Source organism: Taudactylus pleione, unplaced genomic scaffold (genome assembly GCF_031769625.1).
Source record: "Taudactylus pleione unplaced genomic scaffold, aTauple2 ptg000574l, whole genome shotgun sequence".
Classification (NCBI taxonomy): domain Eukaryota; kingdom Metazoa; phylum Chordata; class Amphibia; order Anura; family Myobatrachidae; genus Taudactylus; species Taudactylus pleione.
The window spans coordinates 1,331,962-1,354,976 of NW_028284976.1; the positions used below are offsets into that span (position 1 = coordinate 1,331,962).

General features: G+C 41.9%; 1 protein-coding gene across 1 annotated transcript in view; it reads left to right on the top strand.

The window, feature by feature from the left end:
* The window catches only part of LOC148481547 (all-trans-retinol dehydrogenase [NAD(+)] ADH4-like), a 48,161-nt gene that overhangs the window by 17,304 nt on the left and 7,842 nt on the right, over window positions 1-23,015 (top strand). The window contains exons 4-7 of the mRNA XM_088453263.1: window positions 2,484-2,571; window positions 14,964-15,195; window positions 16,936-17,196; window positions 21,734-21,869. Of these exons, the coding sequence (XP_088309389.1) occupies window positions 2,484-2,571; window positions 14,964-15,195; window positions 16,936-17,196; window positions 21,734-21,869 (717 nt within the window). The remainder of the gene's footprint in view (window positions 1-2,483; window positions 2,572-14,963; window positions 15,196-16,935; window positions 17,197-21,733; window positions 21,870-23,015) is intronic.

The following is a 23,015-nucleotide window of genomic DNA, read 5'->3' on the forward strand; positions in this document are numbered from 1 at the left end:
AAATCTCAAATTTACCAAGAATGGATTTTGCTTTCGATTTTCAACTCGAATTCGATCTTGTTTCAGTTTAAGGGATTTACTGTTTGATTTTGAATGTTCATGTCCAAATCGAACAGCGAATCCCACTCCAAAATGAACTTCAAAGCCCCAAATGCTTTCATTTACAGCATGAGCAGTTCATTTTGACACAGATACATGCATATATCAGTGAGATGCATGCATGTATCTTACTGTAAAAATCTTGTAAAGAGTTAATGCTTTTAAAAAAATGATGTGCGGTCCCTCCCTAAATACACAACTAGTCCTAGTTGTGTAAGTATAGGGAAAAAATTGCGTAGGGTTCCCCTGTACTTAGCACAACCAGCACCATGCTCTGATCCGGTCCTTGTTCTGGAATTACAGGGGAAAAAATGCGTAGGGTTCCCTTGCAATTTCCACAACCAGCACCGGACCCTTTCTAGTGGGGTGGGCTAATGTCACAGCCAGGGAAACATTACTCCTGACCACTAGTCGGCCCAGGCTGGGGATCCCTGGGGAGTTGGGGTCCCCCTCTCCAGGGCACCCCAGGCTCAGGGCTATCCCCACCACCCATGGGCGGTGGGTGATGGGTTGATAGTGTAAGTGTAGTGTAAAAAAAGAATAGTAAACATTGTCTTTACGAGTAGAACTGCAGGTCACAGCAAGCCTCCCCTGCATGCTGGTACTTGGAGAACCACAAGTACCAGCATATGGGGCATTAAGGGCCCGCTGGTACCTGTAATTCACCAGTAAAGACATCTCTAAATAAACACAATACACACACACCGTGACAGTATAGTTTTAATACATACATACACACATACTCACCTACATTACCTGGACTGGACCTCTTCTCCCTGTAAAGATCCTAGGTCTTCATAAAATAAAAAGACTGAGAAAACTTGACCCACGCAATAGGTAACAACCACAATGGTTGTTACCTCCCAAATGAAGAGCTCAGACACAGCTTTTCCCTTTGTAGGGCCATGTCTGAGCGTTCATTGGCTGAGAGAGGTCAGCCCCCGCCAATGAACGGCTCCCACCATTTTAGTCAATGGAGGGAACTGCAGAATCACCTTTTAGTGCCCCCAGTTCATATTATGCCACATTGGAGAGCCCCAGCTAATACTGTGTAACATTACAGTGCACCCAGTTCATAATATGCCACATTACAACATCCCCAGTTCATATTTTTCTACTTCACAATACCCCCGGTTCATATTATGCCACATTACAGTGCCCTCAGTTCATAATATACCTCACTATAGTTTCCAGTGTATCCAGTTCATATTATACTATATTACAGTGCCCCTGGTTCAGATTATGCCACATTACAGTGCCTGCAGTACACACACACCCTTTACCATTATAATATCTACTATGCACACCTCGTACCATTATAACACCTACTACACTATACACTAACTGAAAATGGAATATCACCTATAAGGCAGCCTTATCCTACATTGAAGTCTGGTAAGAGATATATATTCCATTGACCTCTTATTTTACCTCACCTTATTTGCCGATGGTGACACTTCAAGTGCTCTATCCCTTTTGGCAGCTCTTACATGGCTGCCCCTTGTCTGCAGGGTCTTCAGGCATGAGAAGATTGCAGTTTACAGTATAAAGACATTGGAAGCGAGGGTGGGAACAACCAGCTAATTCCTGATAGGGATACTTCCTAAAACAGGAAATTCTACTTTCAGTGGAGATCTTCTTAATTTTAATCCTGGAGCTCAATCCATGTCCCTCAGCTTATTTCACAAAGGCTCTACTGTCTAATAGTGTCGGATGGAAAGCCTACTCTCTGATAGTGCCAGCTGGAACTTTACCGACAGTCGAGTGCTGCTTTTCAGCCATGCAGTGGACCAGACCCAATTGCTTATTAGTCAATTATGGGAACTTGGTAGATAACTATATGACCTGGGTTTGGAGCCCCCTAAGCCCTGGGCCTCATAGCTACATACTCCCTGTTCCCACTATGCTGCCAGCCTTGCATAATGGGACTACATATGGAATCTACAGGTTTCTTATACCTGAACTACAGCAAGGAAAACAGTTCCAGATAGTCTGCAGCAGAAAAAAAAATCCACAGATAAAAAATATAAATAAAGTATGAAATTTGCTAATTAAATCACACCACTATCAAATAAACATAATCTGAAATGAGAAATTATGTAAAAATGCCTTCAGTATGTGTGCAAAAATAAAGACACAACATTTATGGTAAAGTACAATCATAATTCAACGCAATAACAAATACAAATGTGAGATAAAAACACAAACCAAATACATGAGAATCTATGTATTTTATATAGAATAAGATTTTTAATAACAATTACTAGAGCCTATACAATAAGGCAATTTTAATCTTGTATATAGCATATAGAACTGCTCAGTGCTCCTCAGTGAAAAACAGATTATATTTCACCTTGACAATTAATATATACTGTGCTTTTTAGGTGACAAAGTCATCCCTCTCTACATCCCACAATGTGGTGAATGCAAGTTCTGCCTGAATCCCAAAACCAACCTTTGTGTAAAGATCAGGTAAGATTTATCAAACACTTTAGGGATTAGGGCTGAATATCCATATAAATATTTTACTGGCCATGATCCAAGCATATGTATGAAAACAGAAGATCTGCTTTTTATAAAAACCATTAATCTCCATTCAGGAGTTGGAGTATTGCATGAATGGCCCTGTCTGCAGTGTGTACAGTATCTATATGTTGAATTACAGTACAGGAAACATCTGGATAATTTCTTCATTAGGGTATGCTATGTACTCATGTTCAGTGCGCGCATACTGTGCGTCCTAGAAGACACCCTTTGTTAGCTTGGACCACCAGGGCTTAAATTGGACCTAGAGAGGTGGTGGAACTAATTTCCCCCACCCACCCCACACACTCACATTGGGTGGAGCTACTCTGAGATGGTGCCTTGCCACTGCCAGAGGTGCAAAACAGTTTGATGGCACCCAAAGCACGTAAAACTGTTCTTTAAAATGTTGTCACTATATTTATATTGCACTGATTGGAAACACAATAAGGGATGCATAAGAGCAAGCTAAAACCTCCATATGACTAGTGTAAATACCATGTGCACCTACATAGGAAATTTTAAACTGAATGGCAAGGGCCTGGTAGCTGCTTAGGGCACCAGAAGCTTTAGGGACCAAATGATAGTGTGAAATACATTTTAGATGCTTTTTTAACACTCCTGCCACCAGCTAAGACAACAATGATAAGTCGCTTAAAAAGAAAAATTTGTTCTATGCCATCAGTGTAATCTTTTCTGCCATAAAACTGAGGTTTTTATGGGTCCCCTCAAACAAGTTTTTATCACTTGAGTGCCCCATGATTTTTTATATTTTGTATCATCTGTGCTTAAGATTATTTTCTTCTTCTAAAGAAATTGATCCTCCCTGGGCACAGTGGCCCTGATTCAGAGCCGGACGCTCTGACAGAGTGCTCGCTCTGAATCAGGGCCGTCCCTCTGAATTTTAGAGCGGCCTCCTGGCCGCTTACATAGCTGTGGTGAGTGGCCAAAAAGATGGTCGCTATGGTCAAGACCATCGCGACCATCGGGCTTGCAACGAGACCCTTGTGGTAGGGTCTCGTGGCCGCAAGCCCTGGAGTGCTTTCGGCTCTATCAGAGCCGAAAGCACTCCCACTGACATCATTTGTGATGTAAATGGGGCAGCCACGCCCCAGCATGCCCACCAAAGGGGGCGTGCTGTCACTCACCTTCGACAGCACGCCCTCTTTGTAGCGAGACCCATAGCGACGGCTTGCCTGTCGCTATCCGGGTCTTGCGCATGTGCACGACGGAGCAGCCTGTCGTGCACATGCGCACTGGCCTAACATCGACCCGCTTAGTGCTCGCGAGCGGGTCTGAATTAGGCCCTGTGTCTTGAGTCAGTTTGCATATAGGAGATTATGAGGTACTGAAGCCACCTGTTTGCGTAGGAATAATAGATAGTAATAGAAGTTATGGGACAGGATAAAATGGGAATCATACATCCTGGAGAACCTCCATTCTCCTCTCTCGCCAGCGCCGTCCCTCTGCATCTCTACAGCACAATCCACTCTGCATCTCTACAGTGCCTTCCCCTTGCATCACTACAGTGCCATCTCCCCTGTTTCTCTATAGCACCATCTCCCCTGCATCTCTCCAGCCAGATCCTCTTGAATGTCTCTAGAACCATTCTCGTGTCTCTCTAGTGCAATACCCTGTGTCTTTTCAGGACTGTCCTGCATCTGTCCAGCTTGCCCTTCTGCGTCTCTTCAGCTCAGCACCATGTGTCCCTACAACTCAGCCCCCTGCTACTCTCCAGTGCCATAGACCATACTTCTTTCCAGCACCATCCTCCTGCATCTTTCCAGCACCATCCTCTTGCATCTCTTCAGGACCATCCTCCTGCATCTTTCCAGCTGACCTTTTGTATCTTTCCTAGCTCAGCCCCATATGTCTCTACAGCTCAGCCCCCTGCATCTCTCCATCTCACCACTCTGTGTCTCTTCAGCTCAGCCGCCTGTGTCACTCTTGTTCACCCCCTGCGTCTGTTCAGCCCCTTGTTTCTATCCAGTGCCCCCACCCATGTCTCTCCAGGCCCATCTTACCTTCTTGTCTTCTGCACAGTGCCTAGTGGCCGTGACATCATGATGTCATTCTCGCTGTGCCACAAGATAATAATTTTGGGCCTGTGAAGGGGGAGTTGGCTATGGTCTGACAGACACTAGTGCCACCCACATCAACTATTGATGCAGTTGGTGGGGCAGGCTGTCGGAATCCTAAAAGGAGTACCATGCCTAGCTTGCGCACTCACTGTGCAAGGCCATGGCAAAAGCGGAATGAGTTCCACCTACCATTACAGGTGACAGAATGCTGTTCCGCCCTGTTCTGGCCCACTTTAATTATTGACGACCACAGCTCTGTCTAGTTTAGAACAGGGACTGAGGAAGGGAATTAGTGCCTGATTCAGACCTGCTCGCTAGGATGAGATCGCTCATAGCTGGCTGATATTTGCATTCTGCGCATGCGTATGCATCACAATGCGCATGCGCAAACCACTGCGACAGATCGGGAAGCACTCGCTCGCCCAGCATAGACAACCCAGTTGAATGAGTGACAGAAGAGGCCGTTTGTGGGGGGTAACAGGGGCATGCCACAAGAAACTGGGGAGTGGAGCTACGAATGCAGACATGCCTGTGTGTTTCAATGCCGTTTCATAGGCGTGCATAATTAACAGGCAGCGTCATTGTATAAGTCACCTGGTTGTATTTCACACTGAAGTGATCGCAGTGCTTGCGGCCAGGTATAGTCAACCTCAAGCGCTGCGAGCACATCCGATGGTGCTCGATGTACCAATGTTTTCATGCTCTTCCAGGAGATGACGTGTGCAAGTGGGCATCTTATGAATGGCTGGTGGGTGTCTGCATACACAATGTGATCGCTCGCCAAGACATAGTGGACGTGGTAATGCCTTGCCGTGCGATCGGCTGCCTTGCTGGGCGTGTGCTGGATTTGCATACGCTCGGAGCGAGCAACCGCATCTAGCGAGCGACTATGAATCAGGCCCTTAATCTTTTTGTGAATGTGGGGTGTAATTGAATTGTGATAGTTATTGTTTTAGGTGCTACTTACATACTCTGGCACCTTAGGTAACCGTCAAGCTTTGTCTAGCAATAGATCTGGCCTTAATGGCAGTTCCACTAATCATTTTATTTTCATGTCAGTTTTGTCTTTACACCAAAAGCACTTTAACACAATTTTGCACCAAAATATTTCGCTAATATTTTAATAGATTAATTAAAAGTTAATTTTTAAGTTTTCCTTTTTTCTTGGGCTACCAATAATGATACTTCCATAGCAGGATGCTTCGATATTAAATAGTCCATGAGTGCCCCTTTTTGGAACACTTTTTCTTTCTAAAGTAACCTTAAACTCACTCAGATTGCCAATGCCACGACCGATGGCTATGATGGTGATCTGCACTCTGAAATGTGATGTAGGCAGTGGGCATCTTTTGTCCTCAGACACATCCTGTGACATATGCATATATTCACATTGCTACTGCATCCAAAATCGCAAGCAATCTCCCACTGCATCGTGCTGGCGGGTGCTGGGTTGCTGCGAGGGAAGAGGAGGCATGTGCTGGGTTGATGCGAGGGAAGAGGAGGGAGGGGGGGCGGCGCCCCCCTCTCGTCACCCCTGGGGGCATGACAAGCACTCCTGAACTGTGTGAACAGATGCTGTGTACAGAGCAGCGATGACAGTGCTTTCCCCAAATTTCCCTTACTGCAGGATAGTGCGGCCCGTGGTGAGATGGTGGGAAAGTCCCTGAAAAGCGGGCAATTCCTCCGAAAGCAGGACAGTTTGGAGGTATGGCAATAGCAAAACAAAAGGAAAGAGTGTAAATGCATGGAATCACTTTTATTCACATTACATAGTCTGTTTATTCTGACATAGAGGCCTATAATATTTATAAAATTAACAATTATAGAAACGATAAGTGGGCTTCTTTTATTGCTTCATAAAAAATTATTTAGCCACCTCAATGAAAACTGTCCGGAGTGATAAAGGTTACGTATCAATCTGGGGCCCTCGTTCAGCTTTGCACAGTGGGCCTGATTCAGACCGAGCGGCTGAGCGTTCGCAACCATGTCGATGGTGGCCCACAGCGCATGCGCGCGACGGAGCTGGCTCCGTCATGCGCATGCGCTAGACCCGGCTAGCGACGGGCACTCCGTCGCTCCGGGTCTCGCACCAAAGGGGGCAAGCTGTCGATGTTGAGTGACAGCTTGCCCCGTGGGCCGGGGGGGGTGACGGCACAAGTGATGTCAGTGGAGAGCTTCCGGCTCTGTTAAAGCTGAAAGCTCTCTGGGGCTTGCGATGGGCGAGACCCTACCACAACGTTCTCGTCGCAAGCCCGATGGTCGCGATGGTCTTGACCATCGCGATCATCATCCTGGCCACTCGCAATAGCTGTGGGTGGGCACCCACAGCTATGCGAGCGGCCAAGAGGCCGCTCCAAAAAAAAGAGCCCGGCCCTGATTCAGAGCGGGCGCTCTGTCAGAGCGAGCGGCTCTGAATCAGGCCCAGTATACATAGTAGCTCGGCCCACGCATGGAACTGAAAGTTTGGATTCAGCTCCAAGTTAAAAGAAGCTTATATCGATGCACCAGGTCCGGTCAGACTCTGCTAGTGCCGGGTATAGTTTTTGTATCTTTTTTTTGCCGAAAATGCATCTGATGTGATGTGACTAGGACACACCAGCAGGCTGTGCTGATTAATTTGATATGTGACACTTGTATATCTGTGTGCACCTGAGTCTCTGAATCTGTATACGAAGTACTACAATGTAGCGCTGCAGCTTTTTTCATTCCAAATTCCATTGTGCTGCATATACAGACTCATGTGCATACAGATATTCAAGTTAACAGTATTTAGAGTTTAAAATCTGCAAATGCTAGTGGAAGATATGGCAGGATGCTGTTTCACTTCCATGTACTTTTTGTTTGTTTACGTTAATATACAGATTTGTCCTCATACATCTGAGGTTCAATACGTCGCACAGCGTGACTTGCCTGGAGTGAGTGAGCCGCCAGATCCCATGCAACTCTTCTAGCGCTGGGTGTCTTTTTTTCTGAAAATGTGTCTTAGACTAAGACACACCAGAAGACTGTGCTGATTAATTTGATACGTGACAGTTGTATATCTGTGTGCAAAAAAAGACGTTCAGTGTTAGAAGAGTTGCATGGGACCTGGTGGCACACTCACGCCAGGCAAGTCACGCTGTGTGGCGTATTGAGGCTAGATACACATCTGTATATGAACATAAACAAACAAAAAAACATGGGAGTGAAACAGCATCCTGCCATATCTTCCACTGGCATTGGCAGATTTTACACTCTAAATACTGTTAACATTGGGCCTGATTCAGCATGGATCGCTATTGTTATAGCGTACGCAGACGGCCGATAGTTGCATACTGCCCATGTGTATGCATCGCAGTGAGCATGTGCGAGTCAGCATTGCGATCGCTCTGCGTTCACCTACGCAGATGCAAAGTCAACGCAGGCAGAGGGATGGGACGTCAGCGTTTGGGGTTGGTGACGGGAGAGAGGTTGGAGAAACGCAGGCGTATCTGTCCGTTTGAACGCCGTTGCATGGGCGTGCATAAATTAGCCACTGCGACGGCATACGCAGCTTGAGTAATCATAAAAGGTCAAATCCAGTGCTCACCAATGTGACAGACAAATAGGTATTGTTTTTTAAAAATAGTATTTCTTAAGAATAAAAGTTATACTTGAAACAAATATTTTTCCATAAAAACAGGTTATAGAATGTATATCTGTGTTCTGGCAAAGGAATAGATTACTCTCTTTGTAACTATTGGTGTCCTAATACCGGTATACTACATGTAACACATCAGACACAGAAAAGACAACAGGAAGAAATAAAATAAAAATTGTAAACAAAGATTGGATACAATTGGTAATTGTGAGTCGCTTGTTCTCAAGTAATGTTGGTAATGTTTGCAGAAAGAAAAGTTAATATAGTTTCAACCCGCAGAGTTAAACCTTGCAGGTTTTATCCAAAACTGTGGTATGTATGTTTAGGTAACGTAGAAAGTAGTATATTCTGTTACTTCCCTTTATGTAAAAAATGTTTTTCACAATTTATAAAGAGCGGGGTGGTGATACGCTCCCCAGCGTTTTACTCACTACAGTCCCACTGGTCTGGTAGGTAATGGCTCCATTCGTCCTGGTGCTTGTTTTAGTGTCCTTGCAGGCCAGGGATTCAGTATCTCCTCAACTGGCTCTCCGCTCTCAGCGCAGTCACCGGGGATCTAGGAGTCAGAGCCGTAACGAGACTTTTTGGTGACCTGTGCCAGAAAGAGCATTGGAACCCCCCTCATTTTTCAAAGGGACATAATGCACCCAAAAAATGGCCATGGCTTCATGGGGAAGGGCCAGGGAAGAGATAGGAGAGGCCAGGAGATGCTGGGGATGAAATAAGAGGAAGCTACAAGCAAGAATGATAATAAACAGAATTTTGACAGGCCCAAACAGCGCCCCCTGACCTGTTGTGCCCTGTGCGATGGCACCGACCGCACTACCCTAGCTATGGCCCTGCTAAGAGTTCATGATCTATGATCCGAGGGTGTAGTGCAGTGGTTTTCAACCGCCGTGCCATGGCACACTAGTGTGCCGTGGCCGGTTGTGAAGCGTGCCACGAGTGGTCAGAGCCGCCGGACACATTTTACAGTACTGCAGCAGCCCAGGCTGCTGACCTCCTCTGGGAGACAGGCACACACGGGCAGTGACCTGCAAAGACATGGCAGCGTGACATCACAGGTCACGCATGCCGCGTTGGCTGCCGCCCTCCCGCCAGCTCCCTGCGCCAATCAGCCAGCCAATGCTCTCTCTCTGTTTACCTCCTGCCCGGCCCGAAAGCCCGCCCGCACGCACGCTCACCTGCTGCAGTGTGTGAGTGACAAAGTGGGGAGCAATATGGGGTTTTTTGTGCTGGTGGGGTCCAGTCATTTTTTTTTTTCTTAGTGGGGACCAGCCATATTTTTTTTGTTCTTAGTGGAGACCAGCCATATTTTTTTTGTTCTTAGTGGTGACCAGCCATATTTTTTTGTTCTTTATGGGGACCAGCCATGTTTTATGTTTTAGTGTGGACCAGCCATGTTTTATTTTTTAGTGGGGAGCAATGTGTTTTTTTTTGTCTTTGGGGTCCAGCCATGTTATTTTTTTTTTAGTGAGGACCAGCCATGTTTTATTTTATTTTTTTATTTTTTTAGTGGGGAGCAATGTTTTAGTTTTTTTTTGTTTCTGTGGGAGATTTTTTGTTTCTGTGGGGGCCAGCCATGCATTTTTTTTCCGTGGGAGCAATGTGGCAGTTGTTTTCTTTGGGGAGCAATTCTGTTGGAAGCAATGTGGAATAATTGTTTTCTGTGGGGAGCAATGTGGCATGGTTGTTTTTTTTCTGTGGGGTGCACTGTGGCATATTTTTTTTCTGTTGGGAGCAATGTGGAATAGTTGTTTTTATATTTGGTAAAAACAAAAAAGGATGGTGTGCCTCGGCAATTTTAAAATCTTGTGTAGTGTGCCCCCTGTTGAAAAAGGTTGAAAATCTCTGGTGTAGTGGAGTTCCGGGCAGCTGTCCGCTCTCAGGGTTGAGTGCAGCTGGTGGTGAAAGTATAGTACGCACGTCCGCCGGCAGACTTGCACACACTAGTTTGCAGTGTGCTTCCGTGTGTTCCCAAGGTGCAATACATTTCACATGCCAAAGCAGGCTTCATCATGCTTGTTAGCGATGTTCACAGACCCATGAATACATCCTATTTATTCTGATAGTCATTATTATCCATTTTGTCCTTAAAGGTCTATTATATTATCAATAGAGACGCAGGACTCAGTAATTGAAATATAAATTAGTCCAACAATATCTAAATAAATAGTAGATAATGGACAAAGAAATGGGAAACAAGGGGATACCAAATAGATATGAATAGAGACAAATTAACGAAGACAACAAAAGGTTAATCTATATTAGTACTCTACACTTTGTAGGTGTTATGCATTGCATTGTACCATGTGAGCCGTGGGGAGGATAGTCATTGAATACCCCAGGGTGTTAAATATTATGACATGTAATTAGGCTTAGTGGGAGTAGTATTATCAATCATATAGGCACAGATATTGTTCTTTCTAGCAGGAAACAAAATTAATGCAGAAAGTAATACTCCCAGCGAGGCATGGAATCTGTCTTGGGGTATGAGATATACAGATAGTCTGTCTTAATTCTGTTATTTGTTTTTTTTCCCCCATCAGTGTCAAATCTGGATTTAGATGTTGTATTTCTATATTCACAGAAGAGAAGCTAATGGAGTAGCTAAAACATTAAAGTTGGTAAAAGATGTCCTAATAGGCAGTATTAATATGATACAAAATTGTTGTGATAATCATAGCCAATGGATACGAATGGAGTTGTAGATATAAACTTAAAAAATGGAGCGTACCAGTAGCTTATAGTGTGATGTAGATATGATAATAACACTTAAGTAGTGATAAGATAAAAGTTGATAAATTACAATAAAAATGAACTCAGATAAAATAAGGTGAAGAATAAATTGAAGTGTAGAATTTATTTATTTAAAGCTAGATAAGAAAGGGGGGAATGTCATAATCAACATTTAGCCCTTTAGGCGTCAGAGTATCTAATTTGTAGATAGTCCTGGATTCATCCTTTGTTAGCGTATTGTTGAAATCTCCTCCTCTCCACAATTTCTTGATCCTTCTCAGGCCTACAACTCCAAAGTAGCTGGATTGCTTGCATGTTTCTCTTTCAAATGTATTGGGATGCTGTGATTTTTTGTTCTTGATGTTACATAGATGCTCATTAATTCTAGTGGAAAATGTTCAAATAATTTTGCCGATAAATTGTAGGCCGCATTGGCATTAGATTAAGTAAATTACCCATTTTGAAAGGCAAGTTATGCTATCCTTAATCTCATAGTCTTTGCCATTGCTGGTGGATGGAATTTTCCTAACTTTTCTGGTACTTCTCTGGATTTTCCTGCATGCTACACACATTCTGCATTTTTGGAAACCTGGAGTATCTGCGGGTAACCAGGTGTTCTTCTTTTGATCTTCTCTAGGGTTGCTTTGTATGAGATATGTCCCAATTGTTGGGTCCCGTGTAAAAACTACTTTTGGTTTCGGAGGAAGAACTGTTTTTAATTCCTGATCAGCAATAAGGATGTGCCAATGGTCTCTGATAATTATTTCAAGTAGTGTGCTCTGTCCTTTAAATTTTTGATATAAACATGATGTCTTCTTGTTCCTTCTTTGCTTTCTCTTTATACGTAAGGAAAACCTTTCTGTCCAGAAGTTCCATCTATCCTTGGTCTAATCTTAAACTAGTTTTGTTATATTTATTTTCCTTAAATTGTTCCAGTAAGATGTTGGACTGATTCCTGTAGTATACATCCTTTGAACAATTTTGGCGTATCCTTCTGAATTGGCCTCGTGAGACATTCACTTCTTATGGTGGTTGCTGGTCGCAATTTGATAACAGAGTTGATGTAGGTCTTGGTTCTAAAACTGTTCTCTTCTATAAATATGGTAAGATCGAAGAAGTTTACTCTTCCATTAGTTATATCACTGGTAAATTCCACGTTATTTTTGTTGATGGATTCTATGAAGAATTCCAGTTCACTTTTTTTGTCTTCCTAGATGATGATGATGATGATGTCATCAATGTTTTGTGCCCAAAGTATGACGTTGTTGAGATACTTGTTGTTTGTCCAGATATGTTCATTTTCCCATTGTGCTAGGAAGACATTTGCATACGTTGGTGCAAATTTCATTCCCATCGCCATTCCCGTGTGTTGGAGCTAGAAGTTATCTTTAAACCAAAAGAAATTGTGTTCCAGTATAAATGTTATTCCTTCTAAATAAAATAAATCTGTGCTTCCTTCAATCCACATTGCAGCATCTGTTCACATATTTGATGCCCGTATACAGAGATTTTATATCACAGGTCGCCAGTACGTAGGTGTCCCTCCATTTAATTTTGTCTAATTCATGCAGAACCTGAGTGGTGTCTTTAAGGTAGCTGCATTGCTTAACCACAAGAGGTTATAAGAAGCTATCTATATATCTCGAGAGATTTGTGGTTAGGGAGTCGATTCATGCCACGATGAGACTCCCCGAAGGATGTTCTAAATTTGTTTGAATTTCTGGCAGGTGGTATAGAACTGGTATAATTGGGTGTTCTTGTCAGATGTATTCATATTCTGTTTTTGTAATGACTCCACTTTTCAGACCTTCTTTTAAGATGGATACTAATTGTTTTTTAAAAATGGAAGTTGGGTCTTTATTCAAACATTTGTAAGTAGTTTCATCTTTAAGAAGATTGTAGGTTTCTTTTTCATAATTGTCACTATCCATTATGAATAATTTCCTACCTTTATTGGCGGACTTGATTATAATATTTTTGTTGCCTTTTAAGGATATTAGTGCTTCTCTTTCTTCTCTGGTGATATTCCATTGTCTTTTTTGGTGTAGTTCCTTTGGTATATATCTTATGTCCTGTTCTATTAGTTCTTGGAAGGTTTTCAAAACATGGCCCTGATTCAGAGCCGGACGCCCTGACAGAGCGCTCGCTCTGAATCAGGGCCGTCCCTCATACCTTTTGGAGCGGCCTCCTGGCCGCACGCATAGCTGTGGGTGACCACCCACAGCTATAGCGAGCGGCCAAAATGATGGTCGCGATGGTCAAGACCATCGCGACCATCGGGCTTGCGACGAGACCCTGCGGTAGGGTCTCGCTGCCGCAAGCCCAGGAGTGCTTTTGGCTCTATCAGAGCCAAAAGCACTCCCACTGACATCACTAGTGATGTCAGTGGGGCCGGACCCAGTCGGTAGGCGTTCCCATGGGAACGCCTCCGTCTCGGCAGCAACGCCCCGGCACGCCCACCAAAGGGGGCGTGCTGTCAATCACCATCGACAGCAAACCCCCTTTGGTGCAAGACCCTTAACGACGGCTTGGCCGTCGTTATTCGGGTCTCGTGCATGCGCACGACGGAGCCGCCTCCGTCGTGCGTATGCGCACTTGGGCACCATCGACCCGCTTGCGAGCGCTCAGCGCTCGCGAGCGGGTCTGAATCAGGCCCCATGTCCTCTCAGAAATTGTGAGTAAAAAGTTGATCTTCCAATTAATTGGGTGTGTTTAAAAGGATCATTCTCTTGTGTTTGTTCAATATCATCCCGTATGCTAGGGGGGATTTTTTCTTTTTGCTTCCTCTTGAAGAATTTCTTCAGGGTGACTTTCCTTCTAAATTTTTGGAGGTCTATATATGTATTGAATTTCTGGAGTTTACTAGTAGTGGCAAATTATAAACCTTTATTAAGGACCTTTATTTCTGATTCCTTTAGTGTATATTTGCTTATGTTGAGTATCCCCTCTGCTTCTGTTTCTCGAGTACTCACTGCGTGTGACGAGGTTAGCAATTGCTGAGTAAGGTCAGACCTGCTGTAATTGTGCGAGAGAGGCCAATGTTACTCGAGGTTCCTGATGAATATGCAGGATTGCAAAGTATTACGGATGTGCGAAAGAGGTGGTGGGTGTCTATGCTGGCTTTGGCGTCTCTATTATAGCTTTGCGATTGCAGTCATTAGCATATTTTCGCAGCAGACCTGCATGCGTAATCGCAGCTGTGAACGCAATAGCGATGCATATTGAATCAGGCTCAATGTCTACTGGGACTAAACAGCGCATGAAAATGGCTGTTGATATAGAAGAGAGTGATTGTAAGCTTGCGAGCAGGGCCCTCTTACCTATTTGTCTGTCTCTTATTACTCAGTCTTTTATTATCACTATTCTATTACTGGTTTGTTTCCAATTACCAGTTGTAAAGCACAGTGGAATATGCTGGCGCTATATAAGTAAATATTAATAATGTTAATAAATAAGAGAGAATCAGAATTTAGCAGGTGCAACATAATGCAGAGAATATCTAAAGCTAGACTTCCCCACTAATTCAACTTCACTTAATATACATTTTATGTTTTATTAAGTAATTTTTATAATAAGCAATTACCACAAGGTATTGTAAAAACTGTATTCACTCCCTTGCAGTACTATTATGTTCCAATGTCTTAAAGGAAATGTGCAGATACAGTAATACAATTTGTACAATCTTATTCATGTGTTTGCTTTTAAAGCCTGTATAAATAAAATTGATGGTCAGGTTTTGAACATAAGATGTTGAAAGTTGCTTAAGCCTGGCTCTAATGCATGTGCAGCGAGAACAATTGTAAAATCTATTTGCAAAATGGACGTGCGTAAAACTGAGTGCTCTTTTATATCTAATGAAAGAAATGGAAACTACAGCTGTGATTGTCTTCTCCTTTCTTTAGTAAAATTAAAACTGCCATTTCCGACCAAGACCTAATGGCAGATAACACAAGCCGGTTCAGCAGCAAAGGGAGACAGCTATATCACTTCATGGGCACCAGCACCTTTTCTGAATACACAGTTTGTGCTGAAACATCAGTTGCTAAGATTGATGATGCGGCTCCTCTGGATAAAGTTTGTCTGATTGGCTGTGGGTTCTCAACCGGGTATGGTGCTGCTATCAACACTGCTAAGGTAACATAATAGTATATATCCAGTTTATAGTACATTAATGATGGACAATTGTAAAGCACAAGTGCATATAGCACAGTCTGCTGACAACAAGGGCTGAATAAAGGACAGTGGGGACCCCTAGACTGAAAAGCTGTGATGGCTCTCTGGATTGAGCCAATGACAGTTAACCAGTCACATAAATAGGAAAGTTATCCTTATATTGGTCAATACAGTTAACATTGGGAATATATATATTTTTATTGAGTTTTTTTATGGTTATGATAATTAAAATATAACCTTTATTCAAAACATACCTTATAAAATAGAGTAAATCACGGTAGAAACCTAAATAGACAATAATATACACAAAATTTATATAGATGAAAAATATAAGAAAAAGGAAGTGATAGTGCACTCCCTAGGATAAATATTGGTTCCGGTATCCAAGATATAACCATTAATTCAAATATAAACTGTCGTACATTTTACAGTATAGTTGTGTCTGAAGTAAAATGACTGAATTGCACAAGCCCTTCTGTAGTAAATAGACGGGAATAGGGTTATTCTAGCAGCAGAAAAAAGGCATTAAGTATAATTACGCATATCTTAATTATAGCAATGAATAATCATGACAGGCTCAATCATATGACAGTAATCTACATATTTGATTCTGCTACTTTAACAAGACTTAAGGTGCCCATACACCTACACGATTTCGGGCCGATTGCACAATTTTCAATGAGTCATAAGATGGATCTTGTGAAAATAGTGTATTATTTTAGTAAGATAAGATCCGATGCGCGCTCCCGAAACTCCTATAATCGGAATTTATGATCATATGTGCAGCACATCTTGTCCATCGTGTCGTGTGCAGATTGTGCCGTTTATTTTGTTCATGCGATCAATCGTGTGTAAATTTAAGTCATTTCAATGACTGTTTCCCTAATGAGCAGGGAGACACAGGATCGATCTTATGACAGATCCTGTGCTAAGAAAAACAACAAACATGCTGCCGGGACTGCCAGGGAGCTCCGGGGAATCGTAGGGAAATCGTATAATGAATCTGATCTTATGCTGGTCGTGTAGGTGTATGGCCAGCATTAGGTCATACTGTCATATGATTGAGCCTGTCATGATTATTCTTTGCAATAATTAAGATATGCGTAATTAGACTTAATGCCTTTTTTTGTGTCTACCTCTAAATCTGGCCCTGATGTCCACATCAATGTGTCCATTTACAAAAGTTTGATGTATGGTAAACTTTGCCACCATTTTATTAAGCTTTCATAATAGAAAATCCCTTCTAGTAAAGGTCCAGTAGCATAGTACTTTTTTGTACCATAATATTAAACACCATAATTCTACTAATTGCACATGCTTTTAAAAATGTAGAGCGTCATTTAATATTAGGAGCAAATCCAGCTAAAGGCTACACATTTAGACAAATCCTCTTGTGATACAAGAGGTGCACATGTAATTTGTGTAACCTGCAGGAAAAATACTGCCTGCTTTTGCACACATTTATAATTGACCTGCCTGTGTTTGTATAAGGGGGTTGCATGTGGCAGCATAGTGATGTGGTGTCCCTGACAAATTGATATGAGAACATTATATTCTCTAACGACCTAAGAAGAAAAAATTTGTACACCTATTTTTCACATTGAAGCACATTATGAATCTACATTCAATCAAATGTGATATGTTGTGCCATATGTGATAGTGTAATATTCTGTGTCATAATTATAGACTTTTCTACTGCAGGTTGAAGCTGGCTCCACATGTGCTGTCTTTGGTTTGGGAGGAGTTGGGCTCTCAGCGGTCATGGGATGTAAAGCAGCTGGTGCAACTCGAATCATTGGCATTGACATCAACAAAGACAAATTTCCCAAAGCTCTGGAGCTGGGAGCCACCGAATGCATAAATTCAAAGGACTTTGATAAACCCATTCAGCAGGTCATAGCTGAAATGACCAATGGTGGTGTGGACTTCTCCATTGAGTGTATTGGAATTATTGAGGTCATGGTAGGTAGTTTTATTGGTATACAATCAATTAATACACTTACAACAGACACATGCATGAATATACTGTTAAAATATTTAACAGTATATATAGCAAAGCATTACAACAAATATTTTTTTCTATCTAAACATTTCCTTATCTCTCATAGGGATAGATGTACTAATCCTTTGAGAGAAATAAAGTACCAACCAATCCACTCATGACTGTCATTTTTCAAGCACAATCTGTAAAGTGAGTTAGGAGTTGATAGGTAGGTACTTTATCTCTCTCTAAGGCTTAGGACATCTACCCCTTAATACACAAAAAATACACATTGTTGATAAACATCCCTCTATATTAATATTAAAAACGAGCGCTTGGACATGTACTGTGTGTAAATATAAATAAATAAATTAACCACGATTTACTTAAAATATTAAATAGTAAAAATCTCCTGTACCCACTCGGTGTTTATAGCTCTTTTTGTGACAGAGTGGTGTGGAGTAGAATGTCTCAAGGGTAGTCCGGTGAATGCGGGAACATGGGTATTTGTACAATGGTATACTGCCCCTACTCTTACCCTATAGTTGCCGTCCCTCCGGTACTCCTTCAGCTGTGCGGCACGCGGTGTCTCCTCCGTCCCTTTCGTCTTTGGCGTGCTGTGCCTCCTTACACGGCGGTCAGCAGCGTCTTGCTTCTGGTGGAGTGGGGAGATCAACGAGCAGCCTGCAAACTATATAGTCTCCAACGCGTTTCGTACCTCACGTACTTTGTCAAGGATGACGTTTGCTTCCCTGGGGGGCCCTTTTATTCCTCCTCCATGGTTTCCTTTTCTTCTTCATAAAACTTTATTGATTAAAACGACACTTTGTATCTTTGTGTCTTTTCTTTATTGGTTAAAACGACACTTTGTGTCTTTTCTAAGTTAAATAGTTTTAGTAATCGTGGTTACTCTTGGTGTCAGTTAAATGTAACTAAAATTGTTCCAGAGGAATGATATATTAAAAATGAATACTTTATTCTAAAAAATAGATACTTCACTATAAAAAAACATTTAATTCAATATCTATATTTAGGCCCCTTCGGTTTTAGGGTTTTTAATAAGAAAATCCACTTGCTTTCATGTTTTTTTAATTCTTTCACTATGTCACCTCCTCTCCAATTTATTTCAACTTTTTCTATTCCAATTAATTTTAGTCCTGATGGATCTTTACCATGCACATCTGTAAAATGTTGAGAGACGCTATGTGTGCTAAGTCCTTTTCTAATATTATTTATATGTTCTGCTATACGGGTTTTTATTTTCCTCTTAGTTTGGCCTATATAATTTAACCCACATGGGCATGTCAGAAGGTAGATTGCTCCTTCGGTGTTACAGCTTATATGGCTTGAAATACGGAATTCTTGTCCATTCACAGTAAATGTTTTCATGACTGAAATGGAGCGATCTTCTTTCTTTAAATTTTTACAGCCTTTACAGTCCAAACACCTGTGGAATCCCTTATTCAATATGGTGTTCCTTTCCTTTTCCAAAGGAATAAAGCTTGATGTCAATTTCTGTTTCAGATTCTCTGCTCTCCGATATATGATCCTCGGTTTTTTGGGGAGGATAGTTTTGAGGTCTTTATCTAATTCCAACAAGTGCCAATGCCTCCATAGCATCTCCTCAATGTGTTTGTTATTACCATTATATTGTGTCAGGAATACAAGTTCAAAATTATTTGTGGTTTCATTCTTGTCTTTATCTTGAATTAATTCTTTTCTTTCTAATGATTCAATCTTCTGTAAACTTTTTCTAAGTACTTCTGGTTCGTACCCTTTTTCCAGAAATTGCCCTGTTAACTCCTCACTTTTCTGAAACAGAAATTGACATCAAGCTTTATTCCTTTGGAAAAGGAAAGGAACACCATATTGAATAAGGGATTCCACAGGTGTTTGGACTGTAAAGGCTGTAAAAATTTAAAGAAAGAAGATCGCTCCATTTCAGTCATGAAAACATTTACTGTGAATGGACAAGAATTCCGTATTTCAAGCCATATAAGCTGTAACACCGAAGGAGCAATCTACCTTCTGACATGCCCATGTGGGTTAAATTATATAGGCCAAACTAAGAGGAAAATAAAAACCCGTATAGCAGAACATATAAATAATATTAGAAAAGGACTTAGCACACATAGCGTCTCTCAACATTTTACAGATGTGCATGGTAAAGATCCATCAGGACTAAAATTAATTGGAATAGAAAAAGTTGAAATAAATTGGAGGGGAGGTGACATAGTGAAAGAATTAAAAAAACATGAAAGCAAGTGGATTTTCTTATTAAAAACCCTAAAACCGCAGGGGCCTAAATATAGATATTGAATTAAATGTTTTTTTATAGTGAAGTATCTATTTTTTAGAATAAAGTATTCATTTTTAATATATCATTCCTCTGGAACAATTTTAGTTACATTTAACTGACACCAAGAGTAACCACGATTACTAAAACTATTTAACTTAGAAAAGACACAAAGTGTCGTTTTAACCAATAAAGAAAAGACACAAAGATACAAAGTGTCGTTTTAATCAATAAAGTTTTATGAAGAAAAAAAGAAAAGGAAACCATGGAGGAGGAATAAAAGGACCCCCCAGGGAAGCAAACGTCATCCTTGACAAAGTACGTGAGGTACGAAACGCGTTGGAGACTATATAGTTTGCAGGCTGCTCGTTGATCTCCCCACTCCACCAGAAGCAAGACGCTGCTGACCGCCGTGTAAAGAGGCACAGCACGCCAAAGCCGAAAGGGACGGAGGAGACACCGCGTGCCGCACAGCTGAAGGAGTACCGGAGGGACGGCAACTATAGGGTAAGAGTAGGGGCAGTATACCATTCTACAAATACCCATGTTCCCGCATTCACCGGACTACCTTTGAGACATTCTACTCCACACCACTCTGTCACAAAAAGAGCTATAAACACCGAGTAGGTACAGGAGATTTTTACTATTTATTTAATATTTTAAGTAAATCGTGGTTAATTTATTTATTTATATTTACACACAGTACATGTCCAAGCGCTCGTTTTTAACATTAATTTATGACACTAGAATTTAATTGAGCAGCTATTCTTCCGTGCAACACGACAATTACCCGAAATTTATATAATATCCCTCTATATTAATATGATGATTTTGTCAGCTAAAGCCACTTAAAAAAAAGACTAGTCTTTTAGCGACATTCTTACTAAACATCTTACTAAACCTCAGAAATATGGAGTGTTTAATTAAAGATAAATCAAACCTTGTATTGGGCCTGATTCTGAGTCACATGCAGCTCCATACGCAGCCACATTAGGAATGTGGATAATTTGGTAATGGAATAATAATGCGACTGTACGCACGTCTTCATCTGTATGGTTCATCCTGCCCAATGTTTTTCCATAAGTGCAGCCATCATCACTACGGTAGTATTGAGAACTTACACCTGCCCCATGCTGGGTGTCATTCTGAAATAGATATACCATTAGCATCTGTATGAAGGATTAAAAACAGGGCATTCGGGACAGTCATCCAGGGCCTCCCACACATAGTGACATCACCAGTGTAGTGATCACTGTGGCATTATGTGAACTGGGGGTTTCTATGTGGTATAATGTGAACTGGGGCCACTACAGTATGTTTAACACATTTGGGGTGCTGGGAGTATTTACACATTATATTTTTTTATTGGTAGGGGCCCCCACAACTTAGTAGCCCTGGGGCTCCCACATACCTTAATCCGGCCTTGGATGCAACTCTGGCTATACACTCCTATAAAACGGTCCTCTTCTGTGCATCCAAGCAGTTGCCACCCAGGAATTCCCATTTCATGTACTGAAGGAATTTCGTACACAAGAAAGATTATACCGACTATATTATTGATTTTTTCTTGTTTCTTATAAATCATTTTTATTGAAATATTTTTCAAAACAATGGGGTACAGAAATACAAGCTGGTTTTGCCTTTAACATGCTTGCTGCCTTAAAATACGGGAATACTCGCATGTATCCCCACAGCGGCACCGGCTCGCACTCATTTACATTTAGCCCTTTGAGTCTTCCAGTAGCACTGGGCCCAATGTAACCAAAAACATTCAAATGCATAAAGTGCAACATGCAAACAAAAAGGCAATGTCATCTCACAAGCTTGCTTTCCTGAAGACATAAATGATATACTTAACTGTTTTAATGGAAGGGGTGGCAAGACTAGTGGATAGATTCTACATTGTGTAGGTCATAGGTTCCCAAACTCTGCCATTACAATCCAGGTTTTAAAGATATCCATGCTTGTGTCCAGATCATTAAAACAAATTGACTGAAGTACTAGTTAGGTCACTTGTGCTCAAGCATGGATATCCTTAAAACGTTGACTGTATAAGTGGAGTTTGGGAGCCTCTGGTGTTGGTGTTTCCCAAGAGTAAAGGGTAGGTGCGTATCTTGATGTGTACTTTGTAAAATGACCTTTGCTACAGCAATAAAATGTTTTACTATGCTGAGAAAGCTGTGGGTATAACATAATTAAACTTTATTTCATTTCCTTTGTAGAAAGCTGCTCTGGAATGTACCACCGTGGGCTGGGGAACATGTGCAATTGTTGGAGTCTCACTAGCAGAAGAGGGGGTGCCAGTTGCTCCTTTCCAGCTGATAATGGGACGCACCTTAAAAGCCACATTCTTTGGAGGTTAGTTTTCATCATGAAGAGCAGGAAATTAAATAATGTACAAAGATTAATATGGAAAAATAGTAGTAGTGGAATATTGTTACATCTGTATCATATTTAGATATTATTATTATTATTATCCTTTATTTATATGGCGCCACAAGTGTTCCGCAGCGCCTTACAAAGTACATAAACAAATAATTTGACAACTGACTTACAGTAAAAAATAGTACAAGGACATGGATAATATACATTGCTACATAAGTGACCATAACACCTAGATATGCAACAGAGCGTAAGCAACCAAGTGTTAGGTGCCCTGGTGGGGGGTAAGAAGTAAGTGAAAGTAAAGTAAGGAGAAGCACAAGAGGGTAGAGGCTCTGCTCGTAAGAGCTTACATTATAAAGGGATGGGGCAGACAAACAGGTGTGACACAGATGGGGTAAACGGAGGAGGGAGCATGTTGCAGCAAGTTAGGATGGGAGCTGGAAGGCTTTGATGAAGTAGTGGGTCTTGAGAGCCCGTTTGAAGGATTGCAAAGAGGAGGAGAGTCTGATAGGGAGAGAGTTCCAAAGGTCGGGAGCAGCACGGGCAAAATCTTGGAGGCGGGAGTGGGAGGAAGTAATCAGTTGGCATGAGAGGCGTTGTGCCTTGGTTGAGCGAAGGGGGCGGCCAGGAGAGTGGAGGGAGATGAGGTCAGAGATGTAAATGGGAGAGGAATGGGTGAGGGCTTTGTAAGCAAGTGTGAGAACCTTGAATTGGGTTCTAAAAGGGAAGGGGAGCCAGTGGAGGGCTTGTAGGAGAGGGGAGGCAGATGTAGAGCATTTGAAGAGGAAGATGAGTCGAGCAGCAGCATTGAGGACAGACTGGAGAGGAGAGAGATGGGAGTTGGGGAGGCCAGATAGGAGAAGTTTACAGTAGTCCAATCTGGATATGACCAGTGAGTGTATGAGGGTTTTGGTGGCATCATGGGTGAGAAAGGGTCTAATCTTGGAAATATTTTTGAGATGGAAGCACCAGGACAGTGAGAGGCTCTGGATATGTGGTTTGTAGGAGAGGGAAGAGTCCAGGATAACTCCAAGACAGCGCACTTTGGGGCTAGAAGAGATAGTTGTGCCATCAATTGTTAAAGAAATAGTGGGAAGTGAGGTTATGTTGGAGGGTGGA